The sequence below is a fragment of the Nyctereutes procyonoides genome, unplaced genomic scaffold, assembly GCF_905146905.1.
Source record: "Nyctereutes procyonoides isolate TBG_1078 unplaced genomic scaffold, NYPRO_anot_genome, whole genome shotgun sequence".
NCBI classification, from domain to species: domain Eukaryota; kingdom Metazoa; phylum Chordata; class Mammalia; order Carnivora; family Canidae; genus Nyctereutes; species Nyctereutes procyonoides.
Genome location: NW_026575135.1, coordinates 18272271 through 18285751, shown reverse-complemented (window position 1 = coordinate 18285751; position 13481 = coordinate 18272271). Strand labels below are relative to the sequence as shown.

At 49.0% G+C, this 13481-nt stretch overlaps 1 protein-coding gene across 1 annotated transcript in view; it reads left to right on the top strand.

Annotated features, from left to right (window-relative positions):
• The window catches only part of COL15A1 (collagen type XV alpha 1 chain), a 107516-nt gene that overhangs the window by 65091 nt on the left and 28944 nt on the right, over window positions 1-13481 (top strand). The window contains exons 14-22 of the mRNA XM_055301945.1: window positions 134-259; window positions 816-878; window positions 6938-6973; window positions 7400-7540; window positions 7735-7803; window positions 8571-8606; window positions 8707-8790; window positions 10075-10140; window positions 12580-12615. Of these exons, the coding sequence (XP_055157920.1) occupies window positions 134-259; window positions 816-878; window positions 6938-6973; window positions 7400-7540; window positions 7735-7803; window positions 8571-8606; window positions 8707-8790; window positions 10075-10140; window positions 12580-12615 (657 nt within the window). The remainder of the gene's footprint in view (window positions 1-133; window positions 260-815; window positions 879-6937; window positions 6974-7399; window positions 7541-7734; window positions 7804-8570; window positions 8607-8706; window positions 8791-10074; window positions 10141-12579; window positions 12616-13481) is intronic.

Below are 13481 nucleotides of genomic sequence, written 5' to 3'. Positions count from 1 at the left end.
GCTAAGTGGGAACACCAGTCTCTACTTGCAGTATTATTGTGAGGAACAGAGAGAATGAAGGGAACATATATGCTTAGTATATTTTATCCCCTCCCCTGCTGTTTCTTAACAGAGTATCTGTTTTTTTTTTAAGGGTCCCCCGGGCCCCCCGGGCCCTCCTGGCTCACCTGGGATTCCAGGAAAACCAGGAACTGATGTTTTCATGGGACCCCCTGGATCGCCTGGAGAGGATGGAGCTGCTGGTGAACCTGGGCCCCCGGTGAGCTGCTGGGGTCATCTCTCCCTCTCCTTGGCCATGAGGCTTCCTCTAGACCCCAGACTCCAGCACGAAGGCTCATAACAGAGAGTGAGCAGCTAGCTAATGTTTGTAAACAAAAATCCTCAGCTGAGTCATTGCTGAGACTCATAAGAAGCAGAAGCCAAGAAACATACCATCCTACACACTGCTTTGCTGCTTTGTCTTAGGATAGGAGATACAGACTCATGTGGAATCTTGGAATCATAGGACATCAAAGTGCTGGGCCGGGGGCAGGAGGTCCTCAGAGACCATCTAGGCCGACCCTGCCCCCAGCTCCCCCCAAACCCAGAGAGGAAGATGCCACCCAGAGAGTGAGGGACACTTATCCACAGGTGCATGGTCAGCAGTGGCCATGCTGGGGCCAGGGACCAGCATTTCCACCCTAGACTGACACAAGGCTCCTGGACCCATTGACCTCACCTGATTGGTCCTCCCAGCCATGGCCTCCTTCTCCAGGAAGGGTTCATAGTGATTCTTATCAGAGATGTTGTGGGCTGATTGTCACTGATATTCTCAGGGCCCCGAGGGACAGCCTGGACCTGATGGAGCCTCCGGCCTTCCTGGGATGAAGGGAGAGAAGGTACGGACAGGGTGGGAGGGGTCCAAGCACATGGGGGCCGCCAGACCCACGCTGCCTCTCTCTGACCTCTAGGCCTGAGACCTCTAGACCTCCTTGCCTCTTAGGTGAATGACCCTTTCTAATCTAATTAGGAGGGGTCCTAATCCCCTCGCTGCTGGATGTCCCCGTCCTGGGGCTCTTGATGCCCAAACCTGAGCTCAGCATCTCCAGCTTCCGTGAATGGGGCTGCCACCTAGCCAGTCATGAGGACTCAAAGGCAGTATCTTCTCTGAGCCCTCCTTCCTCTCCCTTTCCTGCTGTACCAGGACTGGTACACCTGTTGCCAGGACTGGCGCACCTGCCATCCACATCTCTTGCCTCTTTCCTCCCTGATCTGATGTTCATCTCTCCTCACCCACACGGTGGCTTCAGGCATCTTGCCAGTGTCGCGTTCTCCGCACCCACAATCCAGCTTCCACCCACCTGCCCCACCCGTCCACCCTCCTGTAGCAAGCTTTCTCTGGTCTTTGCTGAGAAGGTATCAAGCCTCGCTGCTGCCTGTAGGACGAAACACTGACGGCGCCCAGACCTTCCATCCCAGCTCTGTCTCCTCCCGTCTCCTTCATGTAGCCTCTGGATCAGCCAGCAGCCCTGCTGCAGTGCTGTGGGCATACTCTCCTGGATGGTCCCCTGGCCTTTGCACATGCTTTCTCTCCATCTTGGGTGACTTTCCCCTTCCTTGTCCTCCAAGGGCCAGTTCAGATATATCCTCTGAGAAGCCCTTTCAGACTCCCTATGAGCAGAAAGCAGCCCTCCTTCCTGTACTTCTTGTTAGCACAGTATTTGTTCTGCTGGGACCCCTCAGCTGGTGATAGCTTACCGGTGAGCTCCCCCGATCGACCCCTACCCTGACAAATAGCACTCACGCTGTCTGTGCGTCCTTAGGATCCGGTTCAGGCCTCCATTAGAGTTTGATCAGCAAATCTGCTGTTCCCTTCACTCTTCATTCTCTGTAAGCCTGTCTTCTGTCTGCGGTGCGTGGGGACGGGGTTCCTGCCTCTTTGATGAGATAAGCCACATCCCTCAAAGGAGAGCAATAAAGATAAGGTAAACCTCCTTGCAATGATGCAGTCATGAGTTTTACTGGGGTTCAGAGCGAGGATGATCTGTCCTGGCTGAGATAAGGAGCAAGGCCTTCTGTGTACTCCACTGCATGAAGTCGTGGAAAATGTGAACTCCCTTGACGCCACCATCTTCCCTGAACTGAATTTCCAGTTTCCGTCAGCTCTCAAGTGTGTTTATTTTAATTGAAATAGTAACTTGATTTTCGTGGAAAGCTCATTTCTCAGAAAAGGAAGAAAGAAACTAGTTGTCAAGCTTTATGGACCTCATTTTACATGTACCGAGTATTTCATAAGAAATTCGATTTTGCAGGAAACATCACAGACCTACACTGTTCTTCCCTGTTCTTCTTACCAGCTCTCCTCTACCCGCCCCCACACACCCCTTCCATGCTCCTCTGGTATTTAAAAATACTCATGCCCACATCCGCATGCTGACACTGGGCGGGTGCACTCTGCAGCAGCTCAGGGGAGCAGCCTTGCACAGGGCAGCAGGCTCACCAGGATAATAGTTGGAGATAAATTACATTTTTCTCTCCCAAATTTGCTAGTACTAATTTGTTGCATGATGTTCATACGATGCTTTCTGGCCAAGTAAAAGGAGACGGTAGAAGGACTTGGAAATTTGCATCTAGAAAACTCAAAGGAAACCTTGCAGATGACATTTACCTTAAAAAAAATTTCTTAAAAGCCAAAACTAAACCAAGGAGCTGTGGTATGGATATAAAATAACAGAAACGTGCTAAAGAAAATGAGCAGTCTCCAGGGTGTAACACAACATGAGATCCGATGATACATTTGATCCTTGACTCCCCTCCGCGATACTGTTCTTCAGTTTGCACACCTCCGGTGACAAGGGACTCATTTCCTGCCAGGCGGTGCCTTCCACAGTTGCGTGGACACTTGTAGGAGGAGTTCTTCAGGCTGCGCAGAAAGCAGCCTCTCTTCTCACTTGCAGGGAGTAGAGACCACTCTGGACAGTTATCTAAAGGGGACTTTTCTCCCAAAGAATAAGGTCCAGCTTATTTGGCAAGAAGAAGAATATTATCATATATAGTCATTATTTTCAAATGTGAGGTTGTCATCATAATGTGAATGGTCATTAAGAATTTATGAAACAGATTATTTTATGTTGTGTTCGATGATAGGCATACTCCTTAATTTATTTCCCCAAATTAACATGAGCGGCCCCTCTGAGGTCTTTGGCCCATGAAGGAACAGGAGAGGAGTAGCCTGCTTTCTCAGCTACCACGTGCTTCTGGAAAGGATGCTGAAAGGACTCGCTGGAGATGAATCTCTGTAAAATTCCTTTCTTCTTTTTGCGCAGCACACGGTGCCATCCACATCTTCACATGTGTAGCATTTACGATCATCACTCTTTCGCTTTCTTTTACAATCTGAGTCACTCAGTGTATTCTTCAGTGTCAAAAGGTGCTGGAACACCCAGGCAGGAAAGAGTTTGTGTTTTGAAGTTTTCTTCCGTGCCCAGAATTGCTGAGGAGCATTGAACTCCCAGTTAACAGGCTTTGAGTGATCTCACTGAGCTGCCAAAATGTCATTGCTGGACCTCGCATAGCAGATTTTGTCTTGCCCATGAGATGAGGAGAAATGCAAATAAATCATCATCAGCTTCCCTTTTTCTACTGAAACGCAGTTGTTCTTGGAGCAGTTCTCTAAATCTGACACTCTGCTGGGGGAGCCACGCTTAACAAGGTTCCAGTCGTGGTTTGGAGCTGGTAACAGCTTGTTTCGGTTAAACATTCCAATATTGGCCCGATTTCCTACTTCAGATCTTCTTTAACCATCAGATGTGTTTGGTACAAAATCAGGATTATGGGTCTCCGTAAAACCAAACAGACCATGGTCAATTGTAACTAACAAGTTGCAAGTTATCAGTATAACAAACTGCACGACCACCACTGACAGACGTGCCCAAGGTCTCAGATACCACCACAAGAAAAAAAAATTGATATAGTTATTAGGTTTTTTGATGTTCCTGTATGTTGAAGTCTCATAATGTCCTTAGCAAATCCCATTACCGTAATGAGTGGAAATTTCTAATGAATTCTGAAGCATGATTTTGTAGCATTCCTGCGCCTCGGTCTTTTGCAGCATTTCCGTTGTGGAACTGGCCTCTCCATACTTCACTGCCACAGCCAAACCCACAGCTTGGCTGGTTGGAATTCCAAGGTCTCACACTGAGCAATGAAGTCTATAGCTCTACTGTCATCATTTTGGGAGCAGGGAGTCTTCGCTGACTCTTGTAATTGGAGTCCCCAGTTTTCACTGCATCTGTTCATGTAAATTCCAATAAGCAAGCTCGTCCATGTCCCAGCTGATCCACTCAGAATCCAAAATGGTGGCCACCAAATCTGTAAGCCAGTGGGACGGGCCCAAATACTACCTTTCTGCATGTACAAGCAGGATAAAAATCACCTATGTCTGAGACCAATAACTCAAGGTTCAAAATATCTTCTAGAACTCCCTTTGAAACCACTACAAGATGTACTCTTGATTTGAAGAGCTGGGAAGGTAACTTTGGAAAAGACCGTTTATCACTTTCTGAACATAATTTTCTTTTTTTAAAATTTTAATTTATTTATTCATGAGAGACAGAGAGAGAGAGAGAGGCAGAGACACAGGCAGAGGGAGAAGCAGGCTCCCTGCAGGGAGCCCATGCAGGACTCGATCCCAGGACTCCAGGAGCACGCCCTGGGCTGAAGGCAGGAGCCAAACCGCTAAGCCACCCAGGGATTCCCCCATAATTTTCTTTAACACACTCAGCTAGCAACACAACAATAAGGTTTTCAGAGATTAGGGTCCAGAAGTCAAGAGAGGGGGTTAATTTAACTTCTGGTTCACAATATCCCTGACTTCTATGCGACTCATTACTGGAAAGGCACATAAGGGTGGCACTTCCCGCGGGGACAGATTGCGACAGGCCGCAGAGGCTGGCATGGCTGGTCACACCCCAGAAGAGCAGGTGCAGTAACCATAGCCTCCAGATTAGAAGCGACGGAACTGGAACCTGATTCTTTTTGTTTCTGCCCATAGTGAAAGGTCACATGTAGTTTCTCTCTGCTCAGGCTGGTAGGCAGAGAAGCCTCCGAACCCAGGCACCACCGCTTCTCCCAGTCCCCCTTTCCCTTCCCCTCCTGTCACCCCCTAATGTCCAGGGGAGGGGCGTGGGGAGGGCTGCAACCTGATTCTGTGATTCTCTCCTCAGGTCCATCCCTCTGATTCAGCTCTTATCGAGTACTTCCTTTCCGCAGTTCTGTATTTTTATTTCTAAGATCTCTGCTTGGTTCTTTTCTATAACCTCTGTGCTTATTTCGTGATGGTTTGTCGTGTTTCGTGGCTGTAATACTCTCCCTCTTCTCCCTGAGATTCCGTATCGCGTACCCGTCAAGTCTCGATTGGCTCGTGTTCTTCACGCTCCTTCCCCGGGCGTACATCCCACTGCTGGCACTGCCGCCTCTTTCCCTGCGTTGCCTTCCCTCGGATGTGTGGTGTTTCTTGCTTGTGTGTTTGCTTTTTGAGATTGGAACCTCCCTTTGGGCTGTGTTCTGCCTCTGTCTGGACAGATTGTGGGGAGCTTGGCAGCAGCTACTTCTGAGACTTGCAGGTTTCAGGGAGAGGATGGGGGGGTGGGGGGAGTGTTGACATCAGGCAGGGCATCTCAGCAGCTGGTCTTAGGAGTTTGGGGTGCCCCGGCCCCCATGGGCTTCCCTAGCTACTCAGGACTCTGCCCTATACCCAGACTCCAGCAAATAAGCTTATTGTTCTTGTAGGTGTGGGGACTGGGGAGATGAGGGGGAATGGCAGGGCTCGCTGGCCTTCCTGCTCCGGAATTTCAGCCTATCTGCCCATCAGAGCCTCACCCTGCTCCTGGCTTCCGTCACCACTTTGCAGGATCGTCTTCCCCTGTGCCTTCTCTCCACCACTGAGCCTCAGGCTTCGGCTTCCTGTCTTTTCCCCTTGGCGTTCCTGGCTGTTTTCGAGCTCAGTGTCATTTGCCATCTGACTTTTGAGCATGTTATTTTGGAACTATCTGCTCTGTCCTTTCTATGGATTTGATATAGAAGAGCGACCCAGCCCAGGGAGACAGGGGACTGAGGAGAAGAGCACAGCCATAGATGGTGGGTCCATCACCATCAGTGTCAGGACCTTTTCCTGACTCCTCCTTTCGTGAATCCTCAGAGATTCTCTCATTGGGACTCGCGTCCACAGTCCCCTGACATGTAGGGCCATGTCTCTTGTAGTTGACCACTCCTGGCCGCCAGCCCCCATTGGTCCTCCCTTCTGTTCAGAGCTCACAGCTGGGTCAGTTCCATGGGATCCACATCTAACCACCTCCCAGATCTAAACCTGTCCTGTGGCTCCCATTGAGGATGGACATGCAACCTCCTTTTTTTTTTTTTTGCAACCTACTTTAGAGCAACACCCCCCAACTTCATCCTGGGGCCACTCCAGCCAGATATTGGTATTTAGGTATATCTAGAAGAAAGTCAGCCATCGTTCCACAGATCTCTAAAAGTCTAGGGAATACATATCAAGTTCTTGAAGTCCGTTTATTAGCTTGGAGTAGGAGACGTATCCCTCTACTTGCATCGTGGGAGGGTGGGGTAACGGACCAGCCAGTGCACGGACAATTCTCCAAGGGAATTCTTCCTCTATGATCTCTCCCTGGTTAATCTTCAACTACTCCTTTTCACTCTTGAGGTAGATAATGAGCTAAGAGTTGAAACACGGATTTCTCAAGCTTTCGGCATAACTTGCCTAGCAAAATGACAACTCCGATAATGCACTTGGCTTGGAGACATCAGCCCATTTTAATATCCTGCTACTTAAGAGTCAGTAATTCTGCATTTTCTTTTCTTTTGACTATACCGAGTGAGATGTATATTAATTGACCCTTTCTCTTGTTTTTTGTTTGTGTGTGTGTGTTTTCTTTCCCAGGGAGCAAGAGGGCCTAATGGCTCCGTTGGTGAAAAGGTAAAAGAAAAAGAACAAAAAGCTTGATTCTCATTTTTGCCCTTTCTCTGGCTTTACTATAATTGGACTGTTGGGCTGGAATGCCAAACACATGAGTGTTGGGGAGCAGAGAGAAACACATCTCAGCAAGTGCTGAGAGAAAGCAAAGTGGCTGGCATGGGCGGGGTGGGTGGGTGGGTGAGCAGCCTGTTGTGTTTACTCCTCTCTCATGTCCTCCCCACATGGGCGTGCACAGAGCGCATCAGCTCATCTCCAAGTGAAGTGTCAGTTAGCCAGGTAGCAGTTTCTGTACCTCAAAGCAGTGCCCATCAGAGACCCCATCAATCTCATTAAGTCCAAAGAATGATTTTCTGACTCAGGCACGTATGTTATTCCTTTCATGAGCAAACCCAGGGCCACCCGGTAAGCCTGTCCTCTTCCTTACAGGGTGACCCAGGCAACAGAGGCTTACCAGGACCTCCAGGGAAAAATGGACAAGTCGGAAGTCCCGGGATCATGGGACCTCCAGGGCCTCCTGGACCCCCAGGACCCCCAGGCCCTGGATGTACAATGGGACTTGGGTTTGAGGTATATTCCCCTCTCTGTGTGGTTAAAGAACAACGTGCCCTGGGGACTGTTGGAAAAGCCAGCTGCAACGCTGGTACAAAGGGCAGAGGCTGTGGCGACTCCCCCACGGAGCCCAGCCCTGGGGCCCAGCTCTACACCTGGCACAAGTAGATGCTCAGGAATTGGAGAGGAAATTTTCATTCTTCCTTCCCCAGGATACTGAAGGGTCCGGAAGCATCAGGCTATTGCATGAACCGAGAATCTCCGGACCAGTGGCTCCAAGTGTAAGTTGTTTTGAAGCCTTCATTTTGAGGACTGTCACGTTGTCATGCTGGAGTGCGGCAGCTATGGGGGTGCTATCCTGGCCCTGCTGTTTTCATTAATTCACCCTCTCTGTGCCTCCAGCTTCCGGCAGTGCTGTGGGGAGGCCAAGTGCTCTTTATAGCTTTTTTCTTAGAGGAGCAGCACAGAACATCATAGAGGAAAACTTGAAAGTCCTCTCTCTCTCTCTCTCTCTCTCTCTCTCTCTCCAGTCCTTACCATCAAGCATCTCCACCTCATTGCCTCCTACCTGCTGCCCTGTTCAGTACTCACACTTTGCCTCATTTCAGAACCCTGTGCTCCTGAAAGGTGCCCCTTCCCACTGCATCTAGCCCCAGGGAGGTGTTGTCCATCTTCCTTAGTGATTCCTACTCTCAAGAGGACCGACCCCCCACCCCCCCGCCATCTCATTATCTTTGTCAAATGGGACCCAGAGCTGAGCACACTGGTCCAGGAGAAACAGCCTGTAGGGACAAGCAGTAGAGTCCCCTTGGTGGTTAAATGAGACCTTTTCCTATCCTCTAGGTGCAGAGGGCTCTGAGATTCAGGGTTAAGAAGCCACTCTCCCTGTGCTGGGAAGACTCCTTTCTGACTCTGGAAGGGGAGTTTGCCCATCATCTTTGGTCCTGTTATCTGGGGGCAAAATCCACATGGGCACTTAGGGGAGGCAAGATAGGAAGTAAGCAAAGTGAAGAGAAGAAAACCAAACAATGTTTATTTGTTTTACCAGGGTCCCAAAGGAGAAAAAGGAGACCAGGGACCCAAGGTGAGGTCACAGATCTGAAGTAAGGGTGGGGGAAATTTCCAGCCAGGTTCTAGGAGCATTATCCACAAATGATTTTTTTCACTATCACCGCTGTATCTAGGGTGACAGAGGGATGGATGGAGCCAGCATTGTGGGGCCCCCCGGACCCAGGGGGCCACCAGGTCGCATCGAGGTCCTGTCTAGTGTGAGTATCATCCAGGTTGGAGCATGGCTATGCATTTGCTGCTTTTACTAAAGGGGAGAGAAGATTGAACACAGCTTGAGGGCCTTTGAGGCTGGTGGTTATGCAGAGGGCACAGAGCTGGCATCTGGCTTTGGAGCTTCCACCACATGTCTGTTCCTACCCCAGTACCACTGTTCTCACATAGTGCTTCCAGAACATCCCCCAGTTGGCAGCATTTACAGTCAAGAGATTAGCTGTCACAGAGCTGTAACATAGAGGCAGAGGAACATAATGGGGGAACAAGTGAATAAAGATGTTTTGGGGTATGGGAAATTCAGGAAGACTTCTTGGAGGAACTGTCTTTGAGCAGAGACTTGAGAGCTGAGAAGAATCTTAGCAGATGAGTGTTAAGAACAGGATTTGCAGAATTCAGGGGGGCAGGAACACTCTGAGTCAAAGCTCAGAATAGAAAAAGTGTGTGTCCAAGGCACAGGGAGCTGATGGGTATGAAGAGGGTAGAGAGTGATAGAAATTTGTAGAGGAGGCTGGGATGTGGCTTGGGACCACAGCAAGGTCCCCTTCGTATTAAGGTATCACATTAGTGAAAAACTGTGCCCCTTTGGAGACAAATGATATCATACTGGTAGATAACAGAAAGACAAAAATCCCAGATTACTAGGAAAAAGAGGATGACGAGTTTCTTTAAAAAAAAAAGTGATTAAAAATATCAAGCATGGGTAAGGGTGTGGAAACATAGGCTTTAGTGACAGTGTAAATTGTATGGCCCCTTTAGACAGCTCTTTAGCAATCCATTAAAACTAAAAATGCCTGGACCCCCAATTTCATGTGGAAAGATGGTCATGCTATATGGTTGGAGAAAGCAAGTTGAAAAATAATACATACAGCCTGATGCCATTTATGTAAAATAGGCACCTGCACACGTGTGCACGTGCACACATACACACACACATAGCCAACACTACAAGTTTTCTGTGGAGATATATATATATATATATATTTGTGTTATATACAAAATATCTACATGTATTAAAATTTTAAAAAGAGAGAAGGCATTCATGTTTTGTGCAATTTTAAGGTTAATTGAAAGAGGAAAGTGCCACAGCAGCTCAGGGCGGTTTTATAAAAGGTGGGGAAGGGATGGATGTGTCGGCAGTGAGTTTAGGGTGTTATCATGTCCATCTGTGTTCTGTCATGGGGGGGCGACTTCAGTGAAAGCCTCCCTGCCAGGAGCAGGGTGGGACATACGCTACCCGCTGTCTCATCGTCTGTTTGCTCTCTTTTTAGGCTTTGACCAACATCACCCATGGATTCATGAATCTCTCGGACATCCCTGAGCTCATTGGGCCTCCGGTGTGTATCCATAGCTGCCCTAGAGTGGGGGTCCCTCTGATAAGACTAAGTTGCGTTGGTTTGGAAGCCTTTTAGCTCTTTTTTAAATTTATTTTTTTATATTTATTTATTTATGATTATTTTTTTATTTATTTATTCATGATAGATACACACACACACACACAGAGAGAGAGAGAGAGAGAGAGGCAGAGACACAGGCAGAGGGAAAAGCAGGTTCTATGCAGGGAGCCCGACAGGGAACTCGATCCCAGGACTCCAGGATCATGCCCTGGGCCAAAGGCAGGTACTAAACTGCTGAGCCCCCCAGGCATCCCTAGCTCTTTTTTTTTTTTAAAAGATTTTATTTATTTATTCATGAGAGACACAGAGAGAGAGGCAGAGACATAGGCAGAGGGAGGAGCAGGCTCCCCGTGGGGCGCCTGGTGTGGGACTCAATCCCAGGACCCCAGGATCATGCCCTGAGCCAAAGGCAGATGCTTAACCATTGAGCCACCCAGGTGCCCTAGCCTTTTAGCTCTTGAATCGTGGAGCTGGAATATATCAGAACAGAATGGAAAAAGAACTTTGTATTTCTGAGAAGTGGCTATCACATCAATTTGATTGTTTGGGGAGTTTTGTCCAATGCAGTGGAAGCTTCCAGTCTTCCGTATCAGAAGTGTGCGTCATAGAAATCAGAGAATCATAAGTAACAATCCAATTGACGTCCGTGTGATGGCTTTGGCTTGCTTTTATTAACATGATCTCATTTCACATAATGGGAAGAGCCTAGAGAGACCTAACCTAGTGCTAATGGGAAAACCAGCGCACAAAGGAGAGAACATGACTTGCTTCATTCTTTCTAGCCTCCCCGTTAGAGATCAGGAACATTCAATGAGACAACAGTATTTCTGAAAGTCCACAGAGTTGGTCTATGGCACAGCAGGACCTAAGAGGAAGGAAGCTTCTTCCTGCATTCTGTGCCATAACACCCCATTGCACCTCCCAGCATGTGCTGGTGACAGCTGGGGAGAGAGGAGAGAGCTCTGGCCTCAGGAGCCTTAGGGTCCAGCCCTTCTGCCTGCCACACACCACCCTGACTGTCTAAGCCTGTCCTTTGATCATGCCTCACCAGCCTTTGGGGCAGCTCACCGGAGGTTGGTGGATATGGACTCCTTTGCAAAGGCACACTCTGTGCAAGCCTGGATGGAGACTGGGGCTTACACTTCCACAGCTAGGCAGCCCTGATGTCTTCAGGGGTCACCCACCCCTGCAGTCCCTAATGAGGTTGGCCTGAACCCCCACCATCCATGTCCTGGGGGAACTCGGTGCTCTCCCCAAGGCTTCTGCAGCTATCTGGGAGGTTCTAGGGCTAGTCTCTCCTGCTGAGTGACCTCTGTTGGTGGGTCCTCCCATTGTCTCTTCTGTACTACATCCACTGAGGCTCCCTTTCTTTGATTTCTGTACAATCACTCAAAACACCCCAGTAACCAACCAACTCCTAAGGCAAACCAACTACTGAACAAAAGTCGTCTCATAGTGGGTCTTGGTATTTCCCAAACTGCTGGAAGTTTGGGGTATTAGGTGGGACATTACTAAAGCAAAATAACAGGCTAAAATCAAAAGTTTGGCCTCTGTTTTCTAAGAGTCCCTGGCCTTGTCTGCCCCAACCCTTCTCCCTCTCCCCACCTCGAGAATCCACCTTCCCCTCCAACACTGTCCTCCCCTTAGCAAACCCACACCCCTCAAGGGTCCTTTACATGCCGAATGAAGGGCCAAGATTTTCCTACTCAGAGGCCCCTCCCTCCCTGAGGGACTCAAGACCCGGCCAACACCCTCATGCTTTCCCACCCCACTGTGTATGCAGTGTACCAAGAAACGTGTTGCTATCCAGTCATCTCTCTCTTTATGTTTTCTGCCAAACTCACAGACCTTTGATGAGCATGTGGGTCCCTGAGCCAGCAGGGAGAGCCCTGGCCAACGGGAGTGAACCACAGACTCTCTGTTTATTCTTCTCTGAGGGAGAAGAGCTGAGTGTCACCAACATGCCCCCACTTCCACCCCCAAATACCTCAGTGCACTCTTTGGGCCCACTCCTCAGAAATTAGGGGCTTATGCTCCAAGAACATGTGTTGAGGACACTGACTGAACTCATGGAGCGGGGAGCCAGCCGCTTCACATGCAGAGTCCCATTTGGGGATGGAGGAGGTGGTGGGAGTGGAGCTGTGGGCTCCAGGACGCAGTTTCTGGCTCTGTCACTAGCTGTGTGACTCTGCGCAGGTCCCTTCCCTTCCCAGGCCTCAGCATCCTCATCAACAAATGGATCATGGGATTCCTCACATAGGAACGTGCTTGGGCCTTTGGGAGGTGCTGGGGGTGGGGGGCGGTGCTCTGAGGCAGTGTTCCTCTTGGCTCTGGAAATGCCATTCCTAACCCACCTGCTTGGTTTTTGGTATGTCACAGGGTCCGGAGGGCATACCCGGGCTGCCAGGATTTCCAGTAAGTACCACAGTAGCCATCTTCCCTCCGTGCCTCATTCTGTTCCCTCCACCTGCAATGTCATTCTCTAACTTCTGCATGACCAAGCCCAGGTGCCATCTTGTTCATGTAACCTGTCCTCGTTGACCTCCACCTGGAGTGATCGTTTCCTCCTTTGAGTTCCATAGGCTTTGTTTTCAGCTCTGCTGTGATTCTTTTCTGATCCCAAATAACAGTTAATTGTGTCCTTGTCTTTTTTTTTTCCCCCATGATTTTACCGTGAACAGCTTGGGGAGGTTGGGTCTTATCTCTCTCTCTCCCACAGTACTGGCAGAAACCAGAGCCAGTGGTTGGCTTTCTATGAATGCAAGTGGATGAGTCAAGCATTTCAATAGATACAGCTGATACAGTCCCAGCAGATCAGTTTCCTACAGAGAGAAGACAGTAGCGATGGAGGATGGCGGAGGGGAATCCCAGTCTAGGAGTCCAATATCTAATAGTCCGTGTGCACACTGCTGGGGCTTCTATCACGGGACGTGAATATGCATTTCTAGGTAGAAAGTGATCAGTTCTGTCTAAAACTTTGAGCCTGTGCTGAAGCCCAAGGCTCCAGGGTGATTTCTCCAAGACACTATAGCTCTGAAAGGTCCTAATGCAACAGGCATATGCACTGTCTCCAGATAAACGAAGGAAACTTATCAAAACTGCAACATCAATTTATTCTTGATGGTGGAATTATAAATGATTTCTTTTTCTACTTTTCTGAACTTTTTTACATTTTTTAAAAGGAGCTCAGGCCTCTGAGCTCCAGCCCTGGCTTGGCTGCTTCAAACTGGTGGTGTGTTCCAGAACGCGTCTTCCTCTAGATAAGTAGTTCTGTGTTGCTG